The 24,686-nt window shown below is 44.1% G+C and overlaps 1 protein-coding gene across 2 annotated transcripts in view; it reads left to right on the top strand.

The window, feature by feature from the left end:
• Nucleotides 1-24,686, top strand: part of UBE3D (ubiquitin protein ligase E3D) — a 457,021-nt gene that overhangs the window by 393,972 nt on the left and 38,363 nt on the right. The window contains exon 10 of one of the 2 annotated variants that reach the window (XM_082250091.1): nucleotides 3,598-4,191. The exons of the other annotated variant lie outside the window; for it this stretch is intronic. Coding sequence (XP_082106217.1) covers nucleotides 3,598-3,618 — 21 coding nt within the window. The 3' untranslated portion in view covers nucleotides 3,619-4,191. Of the gene's footprint in view, nucleotides 1-3,597; nucleotides 4,192-24,686 lie in introns of those variants that run through there. 2 annotated transcript variants of the gene reach the window in all.

Below are 24,686 nucleotides of genomic sequence, written 5' to 3'. Positions count from 1 at the left end.
TGCATCATTATTTTTACATTTTATTATTTGTTTTTTGTAACACAAGTTTTTGATTACTAAGCAATGATAAGAGGTATTGAATTGGTAATTAACCGGGGGAGGGTCTGGCTAGGTATAAATCACCAGTTCATAGATGAAACAAAGGAGCTCATTCACAATTTCTGTGTGAAAAATATAAGCCTTTCCTCCCTTCATGTTCTTCATGGTTTTATGCAAATAAAGGCATTTGGATCTCCATTTGGTCTGCAGTTATCCAAATTTCCCATTCATTGCTACTTCAGCTGCGACTGGGCGAGCACCCTGCAGGGAGGAGATCATGCCGTTGGAGCCAGCTCACCTGTGAGCTGCGTGGATCTTTTGTGGTTCTAAAGGCAGAAGTTTTTTTTTATCCTCATGCATTCTATGCATGAGGATAAAAACTTTCTGCGTGCAGCAGCCCCTGATACTTACCTGAGCCCCATATTGATCCAGCGATGTTGCACGAGAGACTCGGCCATCCAGGACTCTCCCTCCTGCTTGGCTGAGAAACACAGTGGGCGCCATTGGCTCTTGCTGCTGTCAATCAAATTCAGTGGGCCAATGAGGAGAGAGAGGGGCAGGGCGAGCCATGCCTCCATGTCTGAATGGACACACAGAGCAGTGGCTTGGCTCATGTGCCCCCATAGCAAGCTCCTTACTGTGGGGGCTCTCAACAGGAGCGCCAACGAGGGACCCGAAAGGAGAAGGATCTGGGCTGCTCAGAGCAGGTAAGTATACAGTTTTTTATTTTTAAATAGGAAAATAAAAAATACTTTTTTTTCACTTTAAATCACTAGTGCACTGGTTGCAGTCTTCTAGGTGCTATTCCTAGCATTCTCTTATTGAAAAATTATCTTTACTTAATCCATTCAGAGAACAATTTCATTAAGAAACATGCAAGATTTTCACTGAATGGTGGCTGTGCTGAGTGGGCAAACCCCTGTGCTTACTATGCAGAAGGGCAGCCGCTTTTTACAGCACCCAGAAGGCCACGGCTATCACTGTACGTCTATTTTAGTGGTTTTCTTCTTCCACAGAAGCTGCACAGATATCACATATACATACTTACGGTGTGCCAAGCTGGCCCAATATATTTATAAAAAATACATCATCCCTGGATGTTTAGCTTTAAAGACTTGCTGTGGCTGCATTTCATTGAAGGGCAGACCTAGAGATGGTGATAATAGCAGAATATCTGTATAGCCACTCAATGGGAATTGCAAGTGGGTGACAATGAAGGGGAGCAATTAAAACACAGGGACGGGGTGTTGTCACCCCAAAACAGTTGCCTGAACAAGGGCTTTCTTGGAAGGATCACCAGATATTATTGTAAGACAAGTTGATATTTTAAAACATTTAGTGCTCATTCACACCAGAATACAGTGCTGGAAACCTGCGTTCCATGCGTGTTTACTGCACCGCATTCAGAACGTTACTGCAGGAGAGATCTGCAGCTAGTGTCAATATTAACAACACTCCAAACACAGATCATAAATGCAGTGAGTTTGCCTGCAGCTAATCACATGGGTATAGAAGTACCGTGTGATCTGGTAGCAGTGCATTTTTTAAAGTAGTGCCAGTCCCAATAAATAGGATCAAATCGCACCGCTCTGCACCGCATGTGAATCACACAGGAATGCGTGCCACGTTCTGGTGAGATTCCTGATTTGAAGTGGCCCTTAAAGTTATTTTTAAATTACATCTTTATATATCTGTAGTTAGAAAAAATTAACTCTCATATACTGTAGTTGCTGCATTTGTTCATTTCTTCCCTGCACTTTAGCATATCTATTTTTCTAAAATTTCAAATAGGAATCCTGTCTACTCACTTTAACCACTTCCTTACCACGCTATTGCCGAAATACGGCTACAGCGCAGCTCTGTTTTTCATGGACGTCCTCCTTAAACCACACCACTCGCGCACCCCCGGGGGTAGAAATCCGGCGTACTCTGTGACCGTGGTAAAGGACCTTTACCATGTGATCAGCTGTGTCCAGTCACAATGTAAACCGAGTTTCCAGTGATTGGCTCTCCTTTCCTCATGTGCTGTCACAGCGCGAGGACAGGAGAGCCAGTAACTGGCAATCCTGATAGGGGACATGTACACAGATAATCAGGTAACTGATCATCTCTAGTTACAGTGGGATATCCCTGTACTTGGCCGCATTCATCTTTCCCTCGATTGCAACCAGTCGTCCTGTCCCTGCAGCTGAAAAACACCCCCACAGCATGATGCTGCCACCACCATGCTTCACTGTTGGGACTGTATTGGACAGGTGATGAGCAGTGCCTGGTTTTCTCCACACATACCGCTTAGAATTAAGGCCAAAAAGTTCTATTTTGGTCTCATCAGTCCAGAGAATCTTATTCTCACCATCTTGGAGTCCTTCAGGTATTTTTTTAGCAAACTCCATGCGGGTTTTCATGTGTCTTACACTGAGGAGAGGCTTCCGTCGGGCCACTCTGCCATAAAGCCCCGACTGGTGGAGGGCTGCAGTGATGGTTGACTTTCTACAACTTTCTCCCATCTCCTGACTGCATCTCTGGAGCTCAGCCACAGTGATCTTTGGGTTCTTCTTTACCTCTCTCACCAAGGCTCTTCTCCCCCGATAGCTCAGTTTGGCCGGACGGCCAACTCTAGGAAGGGTTCTGGTCATCCCAAACGTCTTCCATTTGAGGATTATGGAGGCCACTGTGCTCTTAGGAACCTTAAGTGCAGCAGAAATCTTTTTGTAACCTTAGCTAGATCTGTGCCTTGCCACAATTCTGTCTCTGAGCTCTTCAGGCAGTTCCTTTGACCTCATGATTCTCATTTGCTCTGACATGCATTGTGATCTGGAAGGTCTTGTATAGACAGGTGTGTGGCTTTCCTAATCAAGTCCAATCAGTATAATCAAACACAGCTGGACTCAAATGAAGGTGTAGAACCATCTCAAAGATGATCAGAAGAAATGGAAAGCACCTTAAGTGCTTTAAGAGTTAAATATATGAGTGTCACAGCAAAGGGTCTGAATACTTAGGACCATATGATATTTCAGTTTTTCTTTTTTAATAAATCTGCAACAATGTCAACAATTCTGTGTTTTTCTGTCAGTATGGGGTGCTATGTGTACATTCATGAGGAAGAAGAATGAACTTAAATGATTTTAGCAAATGACTGCAATATAACAAAGAGTGAAAAATTTAAGGGGGTCTGAATACTTTCCGTACCCACTGTATCTGTGAAGTCCCATCAGTGCTGCCTATCAGTGCTGCATGCCAGTGCCTCCCCATCAGTGCAGCTTATCAGCGCACATCCCTGAAGGAGAAAAATTACTTATTTGCAAAATTTTGTACAAAAACTAAAAAAAAATAGATTTTTTTCCAACATTTTCCAGTGGTGATTAAATACAACAAATAGAAAGCTCTATCTGTTAAAAAAAATGAGTAGTGTTGCATGTCCATGCGATTGTCATTAAAAATGCTGAAAGCTGAAAATTGGCCAGTACAAGAAGTATAAGTGGCCAGTAACCAAGTGGTTAATATATAAAATATATTTATTATGTGCCCTGTTGATTGTGTTTCTCATCTTTTTTGCAGGTAGCCTACTTGAAGATATGAGCAACGAGCCAGAAACTCCCCATGTTCATTACAATTAGATGTGGTAAAAAGAATGAATGTAAATGACCAAGAAGACAAATGGCAGCTGTCATATTATTGGAAACACAGATGAGAGACTGTCATCTCAGGCATACATAAGATTTCTATTTTTTGGCCAGAATTCTTTGGAGAATTATAGATAACCTTTAAAAAGAAATGTGGTCCATAATTCTGCAGGGATCCCATTATCAAATTCCCAAGCCTGGTTAGATCATACATAGACATTCCTAACGATATGTTCCGGGTTGTAGACTGTCCCTAAATTCACTTCAGTGTCATTACAAAGCGAAATAATTATAGAGGTCTGCTATTGTAAGAGATGTAGAGTCTATACCATGCTAGTGGATGGATTTTGCATTTTATCCATCATTCTCTGCACTCTTTACTTCTGCTTTTTCTTTTTTAGGTGCAGATATTTTAAAGAACAAATTGTAATTCTGAAATACTAAAAGTAATGCAGATCTAGGCAAGTCTGTGTTGGCTGATTATGTCTTTATTACATACAGTACGTACCTACCTAATTATACTTTCTATGACTAAAATATGCGGGTCAAATAGGAAAGCAAATTAACCAGAAACTGTGCGAGACCAAGACATGTAAACTAAGAAAACTTTACTAGCTGTCAGCTCATACAATTTTTTATTAGAATTTGTAAAAAAAAAACATTACAAACACGGCATACATTACTTCACATTGTGTAGTCCGAGCTCACAATATTATAGGTTGGTAAACAGTAGAATATTAAATTTCAAAAACATCCCCAAGTAGGGGAAAAAAACATCATGTCAAGTTTCCAACAATAGCATTGTAATGTAGATGGAGGTGTCACATAATTCACAGCATACTGGTTCATGTATGTGTTCATGGCTATGTGACTGGCCGGAGCTGCGATGACTTCACTCCCGGACATGCAAGAAGCTCTGAAGTTCCAACAAGGTATGTCGGACCTTCAGGGCGAATTCGCCAGTGATGTCACTGACTGGTGAATATCTCCTAAACGGTGAATATTTAGGAAATATTCATTTTACCTATAGGTAAGCCTTGTTATAGGTTTACCTGTAAGTAAAAATGAGCAACCGCTTTAACTGTTAAACGCCTTATTTTTTTTATAAATATTTAATCTATGTCACTAGGAGCCCAATTTAAAACTGAGAGTGGATACCTTTATCTGCTGGACTCTGCAATATTACTGGTCTGAATTTTCTGTACCATTCATAGATTGGGATGTACAGCCTGTCTCATGAAATGTTTCTGGGAGAGCTCCATGAAGAAAATATTGGCCAAAAAAGAGAATTCTTAATTGAGCTTTTAAATGTGGGAAAATAAACCACAGAGGGAATAATAACTTTACCACAAACACACAAAAATTCCATACCAGCATTTTACATTAATTCCAGGAAAGAAAATGTTTAAGTAAGCTGCAGCTAACTAAATGGAGATTGAAAAAGCCTTAACTTTTTCTTTTAATTATGTAAATGTCTGCAGTTGTCACTTACTGTGCATGTTTTTATAACATGTTTAATGCTGTGTCAAAGTGGTTTCCATGTTAATGGCATTATTGCCTGTGTATCTTATTTTGTACAATAAAGTAAACGATTTCTAAAGTAAGGCATCTGTGTTCTGGAACTTAATGAAGGATTGAATTGCTTGATTAGTAATGTAAGCTGTTTCTGTCTGTGTTGATGTAGATGCACAAAAAAAAAAACAAGATGTACATCATAGGGCTTATATACAGTATTTCTTATGCACTGATAAACATGGAGTACAATATTGAAGAATCGTGCAGGCAAAAATATATTGGAAAATTAACCAGTTCCCGACCACCTCCTGTATATTTACTGCGGCAGGCTGGCTCGTACAGGCAAAGCGACGTAGGGATACGCTGATCGCCTGGGAGGAGCTAGGGGGCGAGCACCTGCCGCCGTCGGCACGCTCCCACCCCCACTCGGCAGCAGGGGAGCCGATGCGGGGGTCAGGCGGCTCCGATTGCCGTCTTATACTCTTGATCGCTCCCCGCAGAGAGAGAAGGACGGTCTGCTGTTGTAAACACAGCCGACCGTCCTTCTCCCTGAAATGATCACAGAGCTCATGTGATCCTGCTGTATAGTATCGCATGTCTCTATGGTCATTTCACAAGTCCAACCCCCATACAGTTAGAATCACTCCCCTAGGGTCACATTTAACCCCTTGATCACCTATACTGTTAACCCCTTCCCTGCCAGTGTCATTATTACAGTAACAGTGCATATTTTTAGCACTGATTACTGTAGTAATGTCACTGGTACCCCCAAAAATGTCAGTCAGGGTTCCGATCTGTCTGCCACAACGTCGCAGTCCTGCAAAAAATCACAGATCGTTGCCATTACTAGTAAAAAAAGACATTAAAAATTACATAAATCTTTCCCGTAGTTAGTAGACGCAATAACTTTTGAGCAAACCAATCAAAATACGCTTATTGCGATTTTTTTTTTTTTTTTACCAAAAAAATTTAGCAGAAAATAAATTGGCCTAAAATGTTAAAACAAAATTGATTTATACATTTTTTTTTTCAGATTGTTATATAGCAGAATGTGAAAAATATTGGGGTTTTTTTTCGAAATTGTCGCTATTTTTTTTGTTTACAGTGCAAAAAATAAAAATCACACAGGTGATTAAATACCACCAAAAGAAAGCTCTATATATGGGAAAAAAAAGGATGTAAATTTATCTTGGGTACAGGGTCGCACGACCGCGCAATTGTCCGTTAAAATAACACAGTGGCGAATCGCAAAATAGGGCCTTGTCATTAAGGGGGCAAGTCCTTCTGGTCTTAAAGTGGTTAAATGGAGCCTGTTAGAAATATAACATTATCTTACCAAAAATTAGACTACTACTACAGGGGATGCGCACAGTTTGACTCATTTGGCAAACTTGAAGGAAATTGTATTTTAAACACATCTAGGCTACCCTATTGCAAGAAACCTGTGTTTTTTGTTTGTTTTTTTTCTTTAGATCATTACTGTGGCTACAAATTAAAAGGAAAGGTAACATTTAATAATGTTAAATTACAATTTTTTTTTTTTTTTTAAAGTAGACATTTTCTTTAAACAGACAATCATGCCTCTTATCTTGTTTTTGAAGTTTTCGAACTGCAACATTATAGTATGCTTGAGCTGCGACTTTGTGCAGATTGATAATCCACTTGTTGCACAGCGTTTTAGACATGAACTTCTATGCCTGTTACTTGTAAACCTCCATCCACACAGTATTCTATGTTCTAAAGTTCTAAGGGTCACTACATTGTTAAACTAGAAGCTGGCAAAGACAGAAAAACAATACCTATCTATGAAGTGCTGTGCAGCAGAAATAAAAGAGATCGAAATTAGGCAAAAGAGAAATTAAGCAAAGGTGACATCAAACGGCCTTTGAGTTTTTCTTTTCTAGATGTCTCAGGCCTCCATCCAGCAACTGATACTCTTTTAAATGTATACAGTACTGCAAAAGCATTGGAGCCAGTTATCAAAATGAAATGCTTGCCTTGAGCCCAACTTGTTGCTCCTTTTTGCCCATTATTTAGCAGATAATTACAGTTAGAGACTGTGTATTAGTTGGCGAGCTCTTCATCCTTACAACAGCTCTCTGCAGAGGGTGTTAAGACACTAGAAATATATGCGAGCAGTGCAGACAAATGGGCTGGGATCCATGGATTATAACTGAATGTGCTGAACTTATCTGAATAATTGTGTGTGTGTGCCATGCTTGATTGTGTTTGCCTGTGTTAATGAACATGTTTGCTGGAATAATTGTAAGTGTGTTGCGGTTTGGGTGTATTGCTTCTCCTTATTTATTAACATTCACTTTGCCAAGTGAGCATCAACTAATCCTTTAGTAAATATCAACCTTCGTGTACTGTATCTGTTTTGTACACAATTGTGTGCACATGTGTTGTCTTTGATTTTATGTCTGCTGGTTTTAGTGTGTGTGTATGTGTGTTTGTATAGGCACACTTCAAACTGAGATTTTGCATTTACGTAAATGCTCAATTTGCCTTTTGTACTGGATGAAAAGACTTTCCAGTTTTCAACTAATATTTGTGATACATGAAACACAATGAACTTGTTCTCTTTAGCAGGTGGATTTTCAACAATATTCTGTTCTCAAGTCGGCATGGTTAATTTTAATGACTTTAGGTGTTAAAAACCATGTTGTTGTTTTTTTTTTTTATTTATGTTATCAAACCACAATGGCTGAAAAAATTCTAATAGAGGCATCAATCACTCTGGGTATTTCCTTCATGTACTTGTCAGCCTTGTCACCTGTAATGTCATATTAATACAGTGGTTTTGACATGTAAGCTTAAAAACTTGACAATATTTTATTATTCTCTCTTGAATAAAATACAGACCAGCCATGCCTAACAAGTGGACTACAACTTTTCTTTTTCTGAAAGGTGCCAAGGAGTTCCCAAGGTCTGTTGAAAAAGTTACAACGCCCCTAAAGAAGGATAGGTTTAAACCCACAGGAAATGGTGTTAACATAATTTAAATGTCAAAAGGTTCAAGAGGGCAATGGTTAAATATATGAGTTAAATAGACCTTTCTTTAACTTTATCAAAATTATTACCAGATCAGACATGCTTATTTTTTTATACGACAGTGCAAAGAATCATTTGACCTGCAGGCAAAAAGATTTTAGTTTACAGATAACGGATCAATTAGTAGATAATGAGTAACTTCACTTGGCACATCGCCATTGCTCTTTTTATCTGTTTTATTGTTGCCTCAACATATCAGGTAAAGGCTTGTAACCACTAATGCTGATCACATCCTAATTAACTAAAGTAACATGAAATATAAAATGTTGTGTATACACTATATATATATATATATATATATATATATATATATATATATATATATATATATATATATATATATATATATATATATATATATATATAAATAATATTGGCAAATGTATATTTGGTAAATCTAAAAATATTGACAAAGTTATGTTTGGTAAATCTAAAAATAATGACATAACCATGTTCAGTAAATCTAAAAATAATGACAAAATGTTGTTGTATTGTGTACACTTTCATTAAATTCTTTTGAAGCTGTGTGGAATAAGAAGTTCCCTAGGGTGGTTAATTTTAGAATTCAGTGTGGACTGTTGCTATATTTAGGTACATATGCTGCTTTCATAGTTTTCAGATTTTTGTCACCTTTGGTATTTATTCTGTAAAGCTTCAAGGTATATAAAATATGTTAAAAAAATGTATTTTGTTGTATCAGTTAGAATATCTAAAGTCTATCTTCCTTTACAATTAAAAATACATACTGTAGCTTACTTTTACAATCATTTAGTTGCATAGTAAAATGGAACAGCCCAAAGCAGCATTTTGTTTAATAAAAACTGAAGAAAACACAGAAGGTAAATACTTGTTACTCAATGCAGTAGCTTTATGAATTAGAAAAAGGCAATGTTGTGACACATATCAGAAATGGGTATAATTGTTATATAGTGCTTTGCACTGGATTTTTACCATTTGTTTTACATGTTGCATACGTAATACTTATAAGATGCAATGCATTTTTATTGTAACACAGCATTTGTTTATTTTTTTAAATCACATTTTCTTATTGTAAGAGTTAACTCCCAAGTCTAATAAGGTCATCTCTCAGTTGTCTTCTCCTATCAGCATGTTTCTTTTTTTTTTTTCTTAACTTTAACTTTAACTTTCTTAACTTTATTTTTTTTTATTGATTTTAATACAAATAACATCAATACATACATACAAATGCGTACATAGGGCGAACAATACATACATTCACCAAATCAAAACCCAACCCAAAAACAGGGGAGGGGGAGAGAGAAGAAAAGAAAGGGAAAAAAAACACCTCCCATCAGCTATTAATCAAAAAGAAGAGAAAAAAAAATCTCTAGCTGTATATGGAAATACCTTCGCTCCACCATGGGTCAAAATACCCCGGCCATACCCCTCTTCGAAATCTGTCCAATCATTCTGATACTGTAATTATATTATCAACCCAACAGCCCCAGACCTCATTAAACTTTCCCGCTGTTCCCCTGTAGCCTTTTTTAAGATAATTTTTTTTTTTAGCTAGTTTTTTTCTCCGGATTGTTCCTGTGAGATCTACAAGCAATTATGCCGGATCTGGGCGACGGGCTGGATGGGGAGATCCAGTGGTCACCAAGCCGGCATACGAGCGCGTGCAGGCCCTAGCTCCGCGCTGGGTCAGCCGTGACATAGTCCCACTGGACGGGGATGGGTTCCGCGAGTTAAACGTCTCGCCAGGTCGCCTACGGCCAGTCTGAGCCTGAGTCGCAGCGTCCTTGTTGGCCGACAGCTCCCCCACCTCGGTGGAAAGGGGTTCTGTCAGGAGTTGGCGCCCGCCTGTTCTGGTATGGTGAGTGAAATGTTCCCCCTCTCCCCCTGCCAAGTTTTGGGGTGGACGCAGGCCCCTCCCTGGGATGGTCAGACCCCCACAATCCCGGGTTCCCCTCTGTCCTGTTACGCACCCCCACCTATCTGCCCCTCCCCCCCCTTACCCCCCTCACTAGTGTGGTTGTTGGGAGGTGACTCCAGGGGGCTGAATCTGGGTTACAGGCAGATGGGGGCGGGGGGTGCGCCGCCGGTGATGCCCAAACGATCATGCGGGGGGGTTGCTACCTGTGTTTTTCAGGCCCATCGATCGATCCGTGGGTAGGCACGAGGGGGGTCCCCTTTGGCGCTACGGACTGTGCGGGCCTCCATTTTTCCGCGGGTCGCACGGGGCCGCCATTTTCTTGTAGCCTACATGTGCTCTGCATGGCGGCGGCCATCTTGGTACACCCGGCTCATATGTCAGTGCATGGGTTCACTGTATGGGAGTTCCTGGAGGCGTGCATGTGGGTGGAGCCCCTCCCCAGACCCGGGCGCAATACTCTGCAGCAGGATCGCTGCTGACCTCCCAGACCCAGGCGCAATACTCTGCATAAGGATCGCTGCTGACACGTGCTGCTGCGACACTCTGGGCCTTCTGGTGCATCTGGCAGGGGGTTGGTGAGCCTTGGGGGTCTCTCTTTGCGGGGGGTCTCTATTGCGCGCTGCCTGGCCACTTGGGGGCGCTATAGAGCGGCGGGACGTTTTTTTAAAAAAAAATAATAATTTTCTCAGACTTTGCTAACGGGTCCCCCTAGTGTAAAATCGAGGGGGCCGCCGGGCTCCCGGCTGGCTATAGATGCACTTCGGTGGTCCTGGATTCATTTGTGTCCCGGATGGAGGTGGCCTTTAAAGGACAAGGTGCTAATAAACACCCTCCGCCTACCTCTTCCTCATCTGATGCCTCAGACTCTGGGTCTGCATCAGTCGCTGCTGACACGGGTCTCCCTGTCGGGTCTTCTGTCCCCTTTTTGCCTTCGCTGCCTCGCAAGCCTAAGCGCTGGTGGGTGCACTGTTAGTGTCTGTGCGTGATACTGTTAGATGGAGGACGCGACTACATTGTCGCTCACGAGCCTTCCAGAGCAGCAAAGGTTTTTCCTTTTCCTGCGTACTTGGACAATATGCTCAAACAAGAGTGGGACCATCCAAAACGTTCCTCTGGGGTTTGGACACTGCTCCCAGCCTGAGGGGGTGCTAGACGCTATCATTTTGCAGGGTCCCTCATTGAATAGTGGTCTGTGCCACCTACGGTGGATCCGCCGGTATGCAGGCTGTATGGAGCTACTGTGATCCCGGTGGAGGTTCCCCCATCCTGTGAGGATCCGCCGGATCAGAGGGCGGAATCTGTGTCCCGCACTATGTTCTCTCTGGCTGTGCCTGCTTAAGACTGGTGTTGCTGGGTGCCCTGGTGTCACACACATTGGCTGCATGGGCTACGCTACTACGCCGTGACCTGGAGGGGAGGCTACTCCCCCTTGCTGTTTCAGAGCTGCTGGACCAACTGGTGCAAGGGCTGCAGTTGTTTGTGCTCCTGCATTGGTCACTGCTCCCATGCTGGGCCGTTTGTCCTTTTGGGCAGTGGTCCTCTGGCGCATGTTGTGGCTGAAGTGTTGGTCTTCGGATCAGCCTTGGATGATTGCTTCACTGATCTTTCCCTCTGGGGATCGTCTGTTTTGGACTTCCTTGGCTAACTTTTTGCAAGTCTCACTGGGGGTTAAAGTACCTTTCTCCCATAGGCTACAAAGGGTGTGGACCCCCGTCGCTGATGAGGACCATTCCTTTCAGCACACAGGGAGTTCTCTAGTCCCTCAGGGTCAGTCGATGGGGCAAAGTCCTTCAAGGCTCCCTCGGGGGGTTCCAAGCGACCCTGGTCTGGAAAACGAGAATCAATTCTCTCCACACCTGCGGACATGGCTGCTTCGGCCTGAAGGATACCCCCACCCATATCTGGGGTGGGGGAACGTCTTTGGTCGTGTTCCCGACCCCGTGGCTCTGCTTGATTCAAGACAGCGTCAATACTGGACTTAAGGAGATGAAATGTTTCGTGCTGGTTCAAAGTTTCAAGCTGGAATCCATCACATAGTGTTGGCCTCCCTGCATTGGACTTTCTGGCCTCCATGGCTGTCAATGATGCCTGCCTTCACATCCCCTATGCGCAGGACACCGTTTTCTGCGCTTTGCAGTGGGAGTGGCCCATTATCTATTTGTGGCGTTACCCTTTGGTCTCACTTCTGCTCCTCAGGTCTTCACATAGGTGGTTGGCTCTAGTTCTGGCGCTGTTGTGACAGCGGGGACTGTCTGCGCCCTTAGCCAGGGTGTTTCTTCCTTCGGACACACTCCACGAGCTTCGGACTGCAATCAGCTGTTGCTGTCCAGCAAATGGTCGTCCCTTCGGGCCTGTATGTGTGTTCTGGGACTGCTGGCGTCGTCCTTCGCGGCGGTCCTTTTCGCTCATTCCACATGAGAATCCTCCATCCTGGACACCCTTCTCAAATGGAACAATAATTACATTTCCATGGACAAATCCGATTCAGCTGAGCCTGGTGCCCAGGGAGTCACTGATATGGTGGCTTCAGTCCCTGATGCTATCTCCAGGGAAGTCCCTCCTTTTCGATTTATTGGTCTATGTTACCACGGATGTCAGTCTATCCGGGTGGGGAGGGATTCTCGTGGATTTTCTGTTCAGGGAGTCTGGTCCCTGGAAGTGTCCAGGTTGGCCTCTTACTGTGCTGGCACTGGGAGCGATCAGGCTTGCCTGTTTCGCTGGACCGAACGTCTTTGGGATTGTCCAGTGTGCTTTCAATCGGACTATGCCACGGCCGGGGCTTGTGTCAATTGCTGAGGGGGTACCTTAATTGCCCCTGCGGCCTTGGAAGTGGCCTACATCCTCTGATGGGTGGAACGCTTGTTCCATCCTTCTCCGCTGTTTCCTTTTCAGGAGTGGGAAATGGGCTGGCGGATTTCCTCGGTCGACGGACCTTGGATCTAGTAGAATGGTCTCTCCATCCGGAGGTGTTCCACCAGTTGTGCCCAAGTTGGGGCACTCCAGATAGGGATCTGTTGGCGTCCCGGATCAACAGTGATGTACAGCGGATTGTGGCCCGCTCCCGGGATTCTCAGGTAGACGCCGCTGACGCGCTGGTGGGCCCGTGGGGTCTGTATCAGCTGCTGTATGCCTTTACTCCTCTCAGGTTACTACTGTGACTGCTTGCGGGATAGAGGTGGAAGGGATTCCGATCATTCTGGTGGTTCCAGACTGGTCTTGTTGGGCTTGGTACGCCGACCTGGTTGGGCTGGTCGCTGACGCTCCCTGGGGAATTCCTCTCAGGGAGGACCTGCTGTCAGGGACCAATCTTCCATCCTTTTTTACGGTCGCTGGCTTTGTTTGCTTGGCTGTTTATAGCCGGGTGCTGAAGAAAAGGGGATTGTCTACGTCAGTCATCCCTCCTCTGCTCACACTAAGGAAAGCGACTTCTAGAACGATGGATCATTGTACGTGGAAGTCATATATTGCGTGGTGTGCGTCTGTTGGGGTTCCCCCAAGCTCTTGCTCCATGGCTCGGTGGTTTGCCTTTTTTCCACGGGGAGTTTCTCAAAGGTTGGCGTTGCCTATATCGAGGGTCATGTCTCGGCCTTGGCAATATTATTCCTCAGGCTATTGGCCATTTTTTTCCCTGGTGCATACTTCATCCAGGTGGTGCGACACCTGCTATCTCCGGTGCGACCTCTGTTACCACCTTGGGACCTTACTTGGTGCTGTCGGTTCTTCAGAACCCTCCCTTTGCAAATTTTCAGGGGATTCCCCTGCTCACTTTGTCCCTGAAGGTGGCCTTTTTCTTTGTGGCTATTACTGCTGCACGCGCAGGATGTCGGTACTGACGGCGTTGTCCTGTCGTTCTTCCTATCTGATGGTGCATAGGGATACAGGATACTTCGTCCGGAATCGTCCTTCCTTCCGAAGGTGGTTTCCGGTTTTTACTTTGCATGAAGTCATCTTGTTTGCCTCCTTGTGTCCTCAGCCTAAACATCATAAGACTTGCATGCATGCTTTGGTTGTGGTTCGGGCATTTTGGGTGTACCTGACAACTATTGACTTTTTTCGCAAGTCCGCTCACAGATGACCCTGGGAAAGGGTTGCCTGCGTCTGCTGCTACTGTTTCCAGATGGGTCAGGCAGACGGTGGTACAGGATGGTTCAATAAGGGTCAGGTTCCTCCTTTCCCTGTGAAGGCGCTTTCTGCTCGGGCGCTTAGTTCTTTCTGGGGTTTTTCGCCGTCCGGCTTCTGTGCTTCAGGTTGGCGAGGCGGCTACCTGGTCGTCTGGTCCCACCTTTCCAAAGTTTTATAAAGTTGATGTGCTGGCATCTGCGGATTCCTCTTTTTGCCGCAATGTTTGCAGACTGCTGTTTAAGGGGGCCCTTAGTCTCCCTTGAGGGTTTCTGTTTCTCAGGTGGGTCTCGATGAGTCCTGTTTTGCCTGGTTGGCTATGTTTAGCCTTGTAGATTTGTTTCTGCTGTCCCACCCCTCATTTATGGCACTGCTTTGGGACGTCCCTACTGATATTAATCAAGAAGTCTGCGTCTGTCAATGAGCGACAGAGAAAACTGGATTTTTGACTTACCGTAAAATCCTTTTCTCTTAAGCTCATTGACAGACGCAGTACCCGCCCCATTGTTTTTTGATTTGGGTTGGTATGATTTCTCTGACACTGCTTTGTTACAGAACTGGCATCCTATAGGAGGAAGTGAAAGGGTATACCCCCTGGGACTGCCCATAGGCGTAGCCAGAACTTTTTTTCTGCCTAGTGTCCTACTCCTGTAGGGGGCAGTATAACCCTACTGATATTAATCAAGAAGTCTGCGTCTGTCAATGAGCTTAAGAGAAAAGGATTTTATGGTAAGTCAAAAATGCAGTTTTTGGGATCCACACCAGGGAATTTTTAAATATATACAAAAAAAAGTGGTAAAAATTCATTTTGATTAAATTATTTCTACCTATAAGTGTCAGAGGTAACTTTTACCAAGATTGTATCTGGCTCATAAGCCGCTGCTGCAATGGAATAACATTTAGTTTAAAAAAATCAGAAACTGAGTTGGATATATATACACCTTGATATTTTACCTTATCTACTTCAAGTGGACACATATCAGGCACTCTGCACCTCGGGGATGGTGTTCTTAAGGGGAGGATTTGAGATTTACTCCAATTTACTTTTAATCCTGAACATTTTGAAAAAGAATTCAGAATATCCAAAACTGCTGTTAAAGAGGATTCCTAATTGCGTAGAAAAAGAACCACATTGTCCGCATACAATGCAATTTTCTCTGACGGTTAACCGACTTGAATCCCCTGTATCTCCGACGAGTTCCTCAAAGCCATTGCCAGCGGAGCTATCATTAAAGAAAAGAGACCCGGGGATAATGGACAACCCTGGCGTATTCCCCTCTCAACCGAAAACCTTTCCGAAAGCATACCATTTCATTTTACCGCTGCAGTAGGGTGTTTATACAAAATCTCAGTCCATTTCCTAAATTTAGGCCCGAACCCAAACTTCTGGAGTACAGTTCCCATATACCACCAATCTATAGAATCAAAAGCCTTCTCGATATCCAAAAAAAAAACACTCCACCACTAGAGGTCTCCAGTCCCAACTGGGTATGTGTAAATACCCTTAAGTTTATATCTGTAGTTTTTTTTGGCATAAACCCTGTCTGATCTAAAGAGACCAGATGATGAAGAACCTTCATCAATCCTGTATCTAGGGACTTAGCAATGACTTTAACATCCACATTAAGTAGTGAGATGGGCCTATAAGAGGTGAGCATGTTTCTTGTCATGTGGGGCATTTGATGTGAATGTGAATGTGCAGGGCACCTGATTGCCTACAGTGCCCCATTTCTATCTCTCAGTGTTGATTGCTGCTATACAGAGAATTTCAAGAGGCTTAAGTCAAATTAAATTTAGGAAAAAAATGTTAGTTGCATTTATAATTTATTTAGAAATTACATTAGTGTATTTCATGGGGGGTTTTGTAATATCTGCCTGAAGTTCAACATTAAAATAGACCTTCGTTCAAACTTTAATATGGAGCTATGTTAACCACTTTCCGCCCGTGCTATAGCCGAAAGATGGCTACGGCGTGGGCTTCCAGTGCTGATCACAGAACTGGGTAAAGGGCCAATTACAGCGGCCCTTTACCATGTGATCAGCTATCAGCCAATGACAGCTGATTACGGGATAAACCGAAGACGGTTATCGGCTTTTTTTTCTCAAGATCAGCATGATGAGAAAAGAAGACCGCCAGTAACCGACTTCTGTTACAGGGACATCGGTCCGGATCTGTGCTCGCCAGTGCTGCTAATAAATGCCAACTAATGCCACCTATCAATTCCCACCAGTGCTACCAATCAGTGCTGCCAATCAGTGCCCATCAGTGTCTCATCATCAGTGTCACCTATCAGTACTGCCTATTCGTGCCCATCAGTGCAGCCTCATCAGTGCCCACCACTGCCCCCTTATTGGTGTCTATCAGTACAGCCTCATCAGCCCACATCACTGAAGGAAAAAAAATTACCCGTTTGCAAATTTTTATAAAAAACTATTAAAAATTTGTGTTTTTTTTCAACATTTTCCTTCTTTTTTTTGCTTCTTTAGCAAAAAATTAAAAACCCACTGGTAATTATATTCCACCAAAAGAATGCTTTTTATTGTGTGAAAAAAAATTATCAAAATGTTGATTGTCCTTGGGGGGGAAGCGGAGCCACACCGAGAGACAAGGACCGGGAGTGTCGCCCCCTTGGACACAGTTTGCTCCCATTAGTTGTGTCTGGAAAAATCGAGGGCACTTTTAAGGTCCTTGACCAGGTGTGGATCCAAATCCACCCAATGCCGATACAAATTGATTGTACTATTTCCAGACTATAAACCTTGTCAATGCCACACTTGCCCCCACATGTTCCCAATCCTCCTAAGGTCAAACATGGACAATACCCTCATTGATTGTTTTATGATTTCTCTTTTCAAAAAAAGTCTTGAGTCTTATTAAAACTATGATAGAGGAATGGGAGACACACTTGGGAAAGAGAATTAGACCTATCCCCCCTCCCAGACACAGATTGTTCCCATCAGGGGCCACGGACAGGATCGTGGTCTCTGAACCAGTGTAAACCCATCTCTACGGAATGGTTGAATAACATTATTATACCCGATATGTTTTATAACCATCGACAATGTTGAACTAAACTTCCTTGTTTCCACCTTCTTCTCAATCTGAACTCAAACAATATTTATTTTAACTGTAACTTGTATTTGTTTTTTTTTAAATGTGTTTTCTGGAAAGTTTCAATAAAAACTACGGTAAAAAAAAATTATGTATGGGTACTGTGTTGCGTGTTTGCGCAATTGTCATTCAAAGTGCAACAGCGCTGAAAACTGGCCTGGTCAGGAAGGGGGTATAAGTGCCCAGTAAGCAAGTGGTTAATAGTTTTTTTTTTTTGGATGGATAGATGAAGTAGTAAAGAGCTTTTAAAGCATAAACAGTTGCAACACAGATGACTCTTCCCCAGCAGCAAAATCACTTGGTAGAGGCTTCCACTGACCCCTAGGGAATCGCTCATTCATTGGCCCGGAATGCTGCCAGATCTTCCTCAGGAAAAAACCTTATGCTGGTCTGCTAGTGAGGGGATAATGTTTATTAAAACAGGCATATGAAAAGCTAGCAATCATGTCATTGAAAGTTGTCAAGAGCAACAGAATTGTTCACATGGTATGACCCCTATATTCCCTGGAAAAATGACTGCCCAAGGCTCCCTTCAATAATGATTACATAAGCAAAAGCCTGATCATTTTGTCATGTGATCTGTGTTGAAAGATTATTTCAGACTTTAGATTATCTTTCCCTTCATCAAAATTTCCCAAGTGCTGTCCATGATTCTTGTCTGTGTTTATAGGAACTCTACTACTGAATTGTACATAAGGGAGCACAGTCTGTGTAGATTGCACTTTTTATGTGACAGATATGTACACATACATGCATACTCATAAGTGTGCTTATCTATGTACTAGGCAGAAACCATTGCTATTGGCCTCATCTCAAACATTATCCGATCTCTTCTGTTACATAGCTAATACTTGACAATTGAGGACTTTAGTGCTTTATTTTTGTAAGGGTACTTTGTATAGCAAATGGTAAAAGAAAATGTCTCTAGTGCTTGACAGATATACATTTTTGTTCCTTTTTGCCTGGAAATTGCAAAGTAAAATTTATATTGGTAGTTTATGAAGTTAAAAAAAAAAAAAATCCTTCAGCTCAGGCAGCTTATAAAGACATCTTTTTGGTCTCTGTAAGTAGAACATCAGCCTTGCAGATGAAGCAAACTTTGTTTCAGACAGGTCATAACTACAGAGCCTTTGTACTACTTCAGCACTTAAGAAGTAGAAAAATGATAGAAATTCAATCACAAGCTTATTGCTTGAAATGTCACAAGGTTGTGAAATACAGAAACAGATCGAGATTGCTAATTCATGGCGCACCATAGCCCCTGGCTAACCTGCGTCTCTGCACCCCCTGGTAGACAGGTGCAGTTTATCTGTGGATAAAGTGTGCTGTGACACACACAATTATTCCTTTGTGTGGTTAGTAAAATCTGCTTTCTCTGATTAGCAAAGTTGCCCTTTTACAGGGTTTGATTTGTGTGGCATAAGGGCAGGGCCGAACTGCTTTCTCTTCATATGGAGGCAACCTCTGAAATAATTTATAGTGCTTGTTTTCCTACAATAGATAAAAAAACAGTTATCTAAGCCAAACAAACACAGGAAGCTGATTGCTGAGATGAAAGCTTTTTAGAGCATTAGACCTTTTATTTTCCATAAATTTTCTATCGGCATTACAAAGTTTTAAATCACGAATGAACTTGTGGAGACCAAGTTGCAAGTGAGGTATTCAGAAAGACATTCATAGTTATTGGAAACTCTTATCTTAAATTAACTTACAGCTACTGTCACCCTCTAATAAAAGACACTATAACAAGTCTTATGTCAGTGGATTTTTACAGCCTGTCCATATATGTAGATAAGTCACCAAGGACAACTAAAAGGACAGTTCGACCAGTAGTTGAATTGGTTGGAAATTGTTAATGTTATAGTGCATAAGGATGTGACCTGTTTTACACCATAACAAACAATTAACTCTTAGGCAGACCATACACGGTGCAAAATTGGTAAGATTCCCCCATCAACACAGACAGTGCTGACAGAAATTCCTCCTGCCTAGCAAATGTCTGCTGCCGGTAGGGGCGGATGGGGGGGAAGCCGTCTCCGCCGGGAGAAGACCATGATTATCGCTAGCGGCTATAGGAGCGGCTAGCGATAATCATAAGAGAATCCCGCAGGCTGGCTGTACCCAAGTTGATCAATCAATCAACTTGGTACATTCATTCTGCCCATTAACTGTTTGAATCTCGACCGGTTCAGCGGGAATCGGCTGAGATTCGAACCATGTATGGCCGGCCATAGGTTCAGGCGTTTTTTTTTTACTCTAGGCTTGCAGTTCCGTAAAGACCATATGAAAAGGTTTTAACATTCCAGGTTAAATTACCTGCAGGTAGACGTAAAATAATCAAATTAATGCATTGCAAACTAAGCAAATTAAAGCGGTTATGATGTCAAAATGTTTTTACTTTAAAGCATTCCCAGCATTAAGGTAAAAATGTTCCACTAATTTTTCTGCAGAGCCAGGCTTGGGAGCACATCCGGGAGGGGTGAGGGGCAGAAAAAGTAGTGGGACTTTTTTACCTTAATGCAAGGAATGCATTAAAGTAAAAACATTTTGACTTTATAACCACTTTAATTTGCTTAGTTTGCAATGCATTAATTTGATACTTTTTCGTCTACACGGCACACAGCTTGCTGCAGAGGAACTCAGAAGGAGTGGACAGTGCCTGCAGTGGACCACCAAAGAAGAGGAGACCACTCTACGCAATACCCTTGCACAGAACAGGAAAGTATAACATCTTTTTTTATTGTAATAAAAACAATGTTGCTTTAATATCACTTAAATGATTTTTTCATTAATACATTAATAATTGTATTTTTTTTTAAATTTAAATGCAAATAGTATAGGTACAGAAATACTGAAAGCTAGTTTGATATTCTGCATGCAAATATGATGACAAGCTGACAGAAGGATAGATTAGGGTAACGGAGAGATGAGCTCATCAATCTGCTGCTCAACCTTCACTGTCAAGTCACATACTGGGAGAGGCACAAGACATGTAAATGTTACTTAATCTGACCTGCCAGATAGGGCTGTTCTGTGTGGCAGAACTGTCTAAAGCTGGCCATACACAGCTTGAATTTCAAGCCATGGATGGCCTTGTCAGTACAACCCGGCTCCACAAAAGTTGAAAAATCGAAAGAGTTGGGTGGAGAATTATTTGACTGTGTCCTATTAGACAGCCAGCAGGGAAGATTCTTCTATCCATGCTATTTAGCATGTATGGCTAGCTTAAATCTCAGCACTGGATGTATAAATCTCAGCACTGGATGTATTTTGTAGATACATTTTTAGATAAAATAAAACCCTTTTGTGTGCATAATTTGTAGATAAATGTTCTTCCCATAAATCTCTACAATTATTAAAATATTTGTCAATGTAGCATTTCAGTCACTATAAAAGTATGAACAATTTTCAGTCACCCCAATCTAAAAAGACAGTTTTCTCTTACGTCCTCTGACAGTCGCCGCCCCTCATATAGTCTTCACCAATGGGTATTGACCTCTTATCCATAGGAGCAAGCTAGGCATAAGACTTGTTAAAATACAAAACAATTTGCATAGACACACCTATAGGGGCTGTCCCACTGGTCCAATACCCCCCTGCTATCAGCATTTCCAACTCAGTTTGTCTTCTGCCTAGTTAGGAGTAAGATAGGCTTCCCTGTGCTGGGGCTACAGTCTCTGCCTTTCTTCTGTTTTATTACTTTATTTTATGGCAAGTGTTTTTCTTTGCACTACTAGCCTTTTATTTGTACTGCGCTTAGTTAGTCGGATCTTCGGAAGACTACAGCGTTTGCGGAGCTAGGAGTCGGACTGGTTTTACTAGAGCCTTACGGAATCCCAGCCCGCCATTGAGCATTTAGCAGGCTATGCGTATGCCCTGGCCTCGCAAACGACCTGTCCCTGTCCTCAGGGACAAAAGCCCGCGAGGTTGCCACCTCGCTAGGATGCCTCAACTGCGGTTTCTATGCGTTGCTAGAATCCTGTTTGGCTGACAGCACCCCCACCACCTGGGGTGGGAGGCTTCCCGTCGCAGAGCCGCACCCACACCATCATGGATCGGTGAGTACATTCTGTGTGGGGCCTCTGTTCTGGGGATGACAGTCTGCTGAAAGTGTGTTCTCCCCTCATGTCTGTGTGTCTTGGGCTCGCATTCCCTCTCGGTCCCTGCGGGGGCACTATTGCGTCCAGGACGCTCTTTGGGGGCTTGTGGGGGTCCCTCTCCCCTCCAGCACTGTTGTGTGTGTTTTTGTGGGGTGCAGGCACGCATGTGAGGGCCGCTGCGGTGTAAAATCGCGGGCCGCTATTTTGGGTATGGGCGGCTGCTCTGGCTTCAGTAAGGGCACTTCAGCAGCCATTTTCTATGTAGTGTATCGCGCCCTTTCGGGCGCCATCTTTGGTGTGGCAAGGTGTGTTATACATGTGTTCGGCGGCCATTTTCCCGGAGCCTCCAATTGAATTCTATAGGCAACCATTTTTCCTTTGCCTGAGTTCTATTCATCCTCTAGCGATGTGACATCACTTCCTCTCTTCATGCAGCCAGATCGTTCAGCAAGCGTGGTAACTGTATGGCTACACTTCTGGGGGTCTTTTTTCTGCTGTTTTTCGGGGGATGTTCCTTTGCTACCAGACTTATTCCTTCCTGTGGGGTACCTCAGTCTAGTCCTTATTGCGGTTCATTGCGGGGGGTTTTGTCGCTATCGCGATTTAAAGGGCTAGCGCCAAAAAAGTTTTTATGGAGTCCCAGAACAGCAAATTCCCCCCAGCTTTGGTGGAAGATTCAAGTATGCCTGAATCATCCGCAATTACTGCTGCACCTGTGACTTTAGCGTCCAAAGTGGACCTGTTAATGTCTGAACGGGCTTCTAGAAAAAGGCCTAGGCTTTCTCACTCCTCTGATTCAGAACCTGATATGGTTGCCATGGACAGTGTACCCCCTGGGTCTCAGTCGGAAGGGAAGGCGGAGGATGAGTAAGGGGATGATTCCCCCCCTTTGACGGCCAGCGAACGCGCTGCTATGTCTGCACTCATTACCGCTGTTAATTATACACTACATTTAGAGGATGAGCCCAACCCACCGGGTAAGCGGTCTTCTTGTGGGACCCGTAGAACCCAGAAGGCGGCACAAGTCTTTCCTTGTCCCGCTGAGTTTCACGAAACGGTGAACGAACAATGGCGCAATTTGAAGCGCAATTTTGTGGTACCAAAACAAACGGTTTCAGCTCCGTTATCCATTTGAGTCTCCTACGGATTTGCGCTGGTCCGTGGCCCCTAAAGTGGATCACACGGTGTCCAGGTTGAACAAGGCCATTCTTATGCCCGCTGAGGATTCTCCGGTGTTTAGGGACCTACGGATAGGCGGATGGAATCTCTTGCTCGCCACTCCTATATGGTGGCGGTTTCCTTGATGAAACCTATTTTCGCCACCATCATGGTGTCTCAGGCTGTGGTAGATTGGGCCAAGGTGCTCAGACGCACCCTTGTGGCTGATTCCACCCCTCCTGCTACTTTGGAGATGGTGGACCAGATTATTCAGGCTGTTCTGTTCTTGTGTGACGCAGCCTTGGATGAGGCCCCTTTAGCCGCATGACTGTCTGCTATTGCGATACTAACCCATCATTTGGTATGGCTAAAGAGCTGGTCGGCTGACCAGACTTCCAGAAAGACGGTGTCTGACACCCCTTATGCGGGGAAACGCCTTTTTGGGGACTCCCTGGACGAATTGGTTAAAGGGGTCACTGGGGGCAAGAGCACTCTGCTGCCCCAGAATCCCAAGGGTAATTTTTTCTGCGGTCAGCGGGGCCCTTCCTTTAAACCTAATCAGGGGTCCTTTCGTGCTTTCAAGGCACAGGACAAGGGCAAATCTTTCAAAGGCCATGGTGGCCAGAAGAAGCCTTGGGCGGGCAAGTCAAAAGCCGCCCACGTTGGCGCGGCGGAACAGTCCGCCTCAACCTGAAGAGACGCCCTCACCCGTTCCAGGGGTGGGGGGACGTCTGCACGCTTTTCTCAAACCTTGGCTGCTCCGGATTCCGAACAGGTGGGTTCAGAAAATCATTCGATCAGGTTACAAGATCGAATTCCTTTTGCGTCCAGCGGACAGATTTTTTTCCCTCAAATCTTCGTTTGACCCCAGATTGTTTACAAGATCTTCATCGGGCGGTTCAGGATCTCCTCACCCAGGGGGTAATCGTCCCGGGGCCGCATCGGGACAGATTTCGGGGGTATTACTCGAATCTGTTTACTGTGCCCAGAAAGGGGGGCAAGGTACGTCCGATTCTGGACTTGAAAGACCCTGATCTCTCAGGACCTGGCTTTCAACAGCTTTGTGCGGGTTCAAACATTCTGAATGGAATCCCTCTGCTCGGTGGTGGCCTCCCTGAGCCCGGGAGATTTCCTGTCTTCCATCGATCTCAAGGATGCATATCTACACATCCCCATATTCGAGGGTCATCAGAGATACCTCCGATTCGCAATCGCGGAGGAACACTATCAGTTTGTGGCGTTACCTTTCGGTCTCGCTTCGGCTCCAAGGGTGTTTACCAAAGTGTTGGCTCCTTTTCTGGCCCTTTTACGGGCGCAGGGAATTGCGATCTTGGGATATCTGGACGATCTCCTGTTAAGATCGAATGTCAGCCAGTGTCTGTTACTTGATCTGTCAACTATGGTTCAGACGCTCCAGGAGTTTGGGTGGACCATCAACGTTCAGAAGTCGACTTTGTCCCCTTCTGTTCGCCTCCCTTACTTGGGGATGGTCCTTGATTCCGCCCAAGCAAATGTTTTTCTGCCGGAGGACAAGCACCGGACTCTCCAGAACGAGGTCAGGTCCCTCAGGGACAACGAATCCTCATCACTCAGGACCTGCATGCGGTCCCTGGGATTGATGGTGTCGGCCTTCGAGGCGATACCGTTTGCACAGTTCCACACACGATCTCTGCAAGCGGAGATTCTGGCCAGGTGGGGCAGGCATCCTCATTCCCTGGAAAGGAGGATCTCTTTGAGCCACCAAGCCAGAGAGGATCTTCTGTGGTCGCTACAGTCTCCGGCTCTGACGGAGGGGAATTTCTTCCGGCCGTTGTTGTGGACAGTAGTCACCACGGACGCCAGCCTGTTGGGCTGAGGTAGCGTTTTGGGCACGCTGTCTGCCCAGGGCACTTGGTCGGAGGAGGAATCCTCCCTGCCAATAAACATCTTGGAACTGCGAGCGATCAGACTGTGCTTGCTCCGTTGGTCGGATCATCTTTGGGGCCGCCCTGTGCGGGTGCAGACGGACAACACCACTGCGGTGGCTTACATCAATCACCAAGGGGGCACCAGGAGTGCCCGGGCGGCCC

This window comes from Pelophylax lessonae, assembly GCF_965119305.1.
Source record: "Pelophylax lessonae genome assembly, chromosome: 3".
Lineage (NCBI taxonomy): Eukaryota > Metazoa > Chordata > Amphibia > Anura > Ranidae > Pelophylax > Pelophylax lessonae.
The sequence above is the reverse complement of the archived record's forward strand: the minus strand, read 5'-3'. Positions and strand labels throughout refer to the sequence as shown.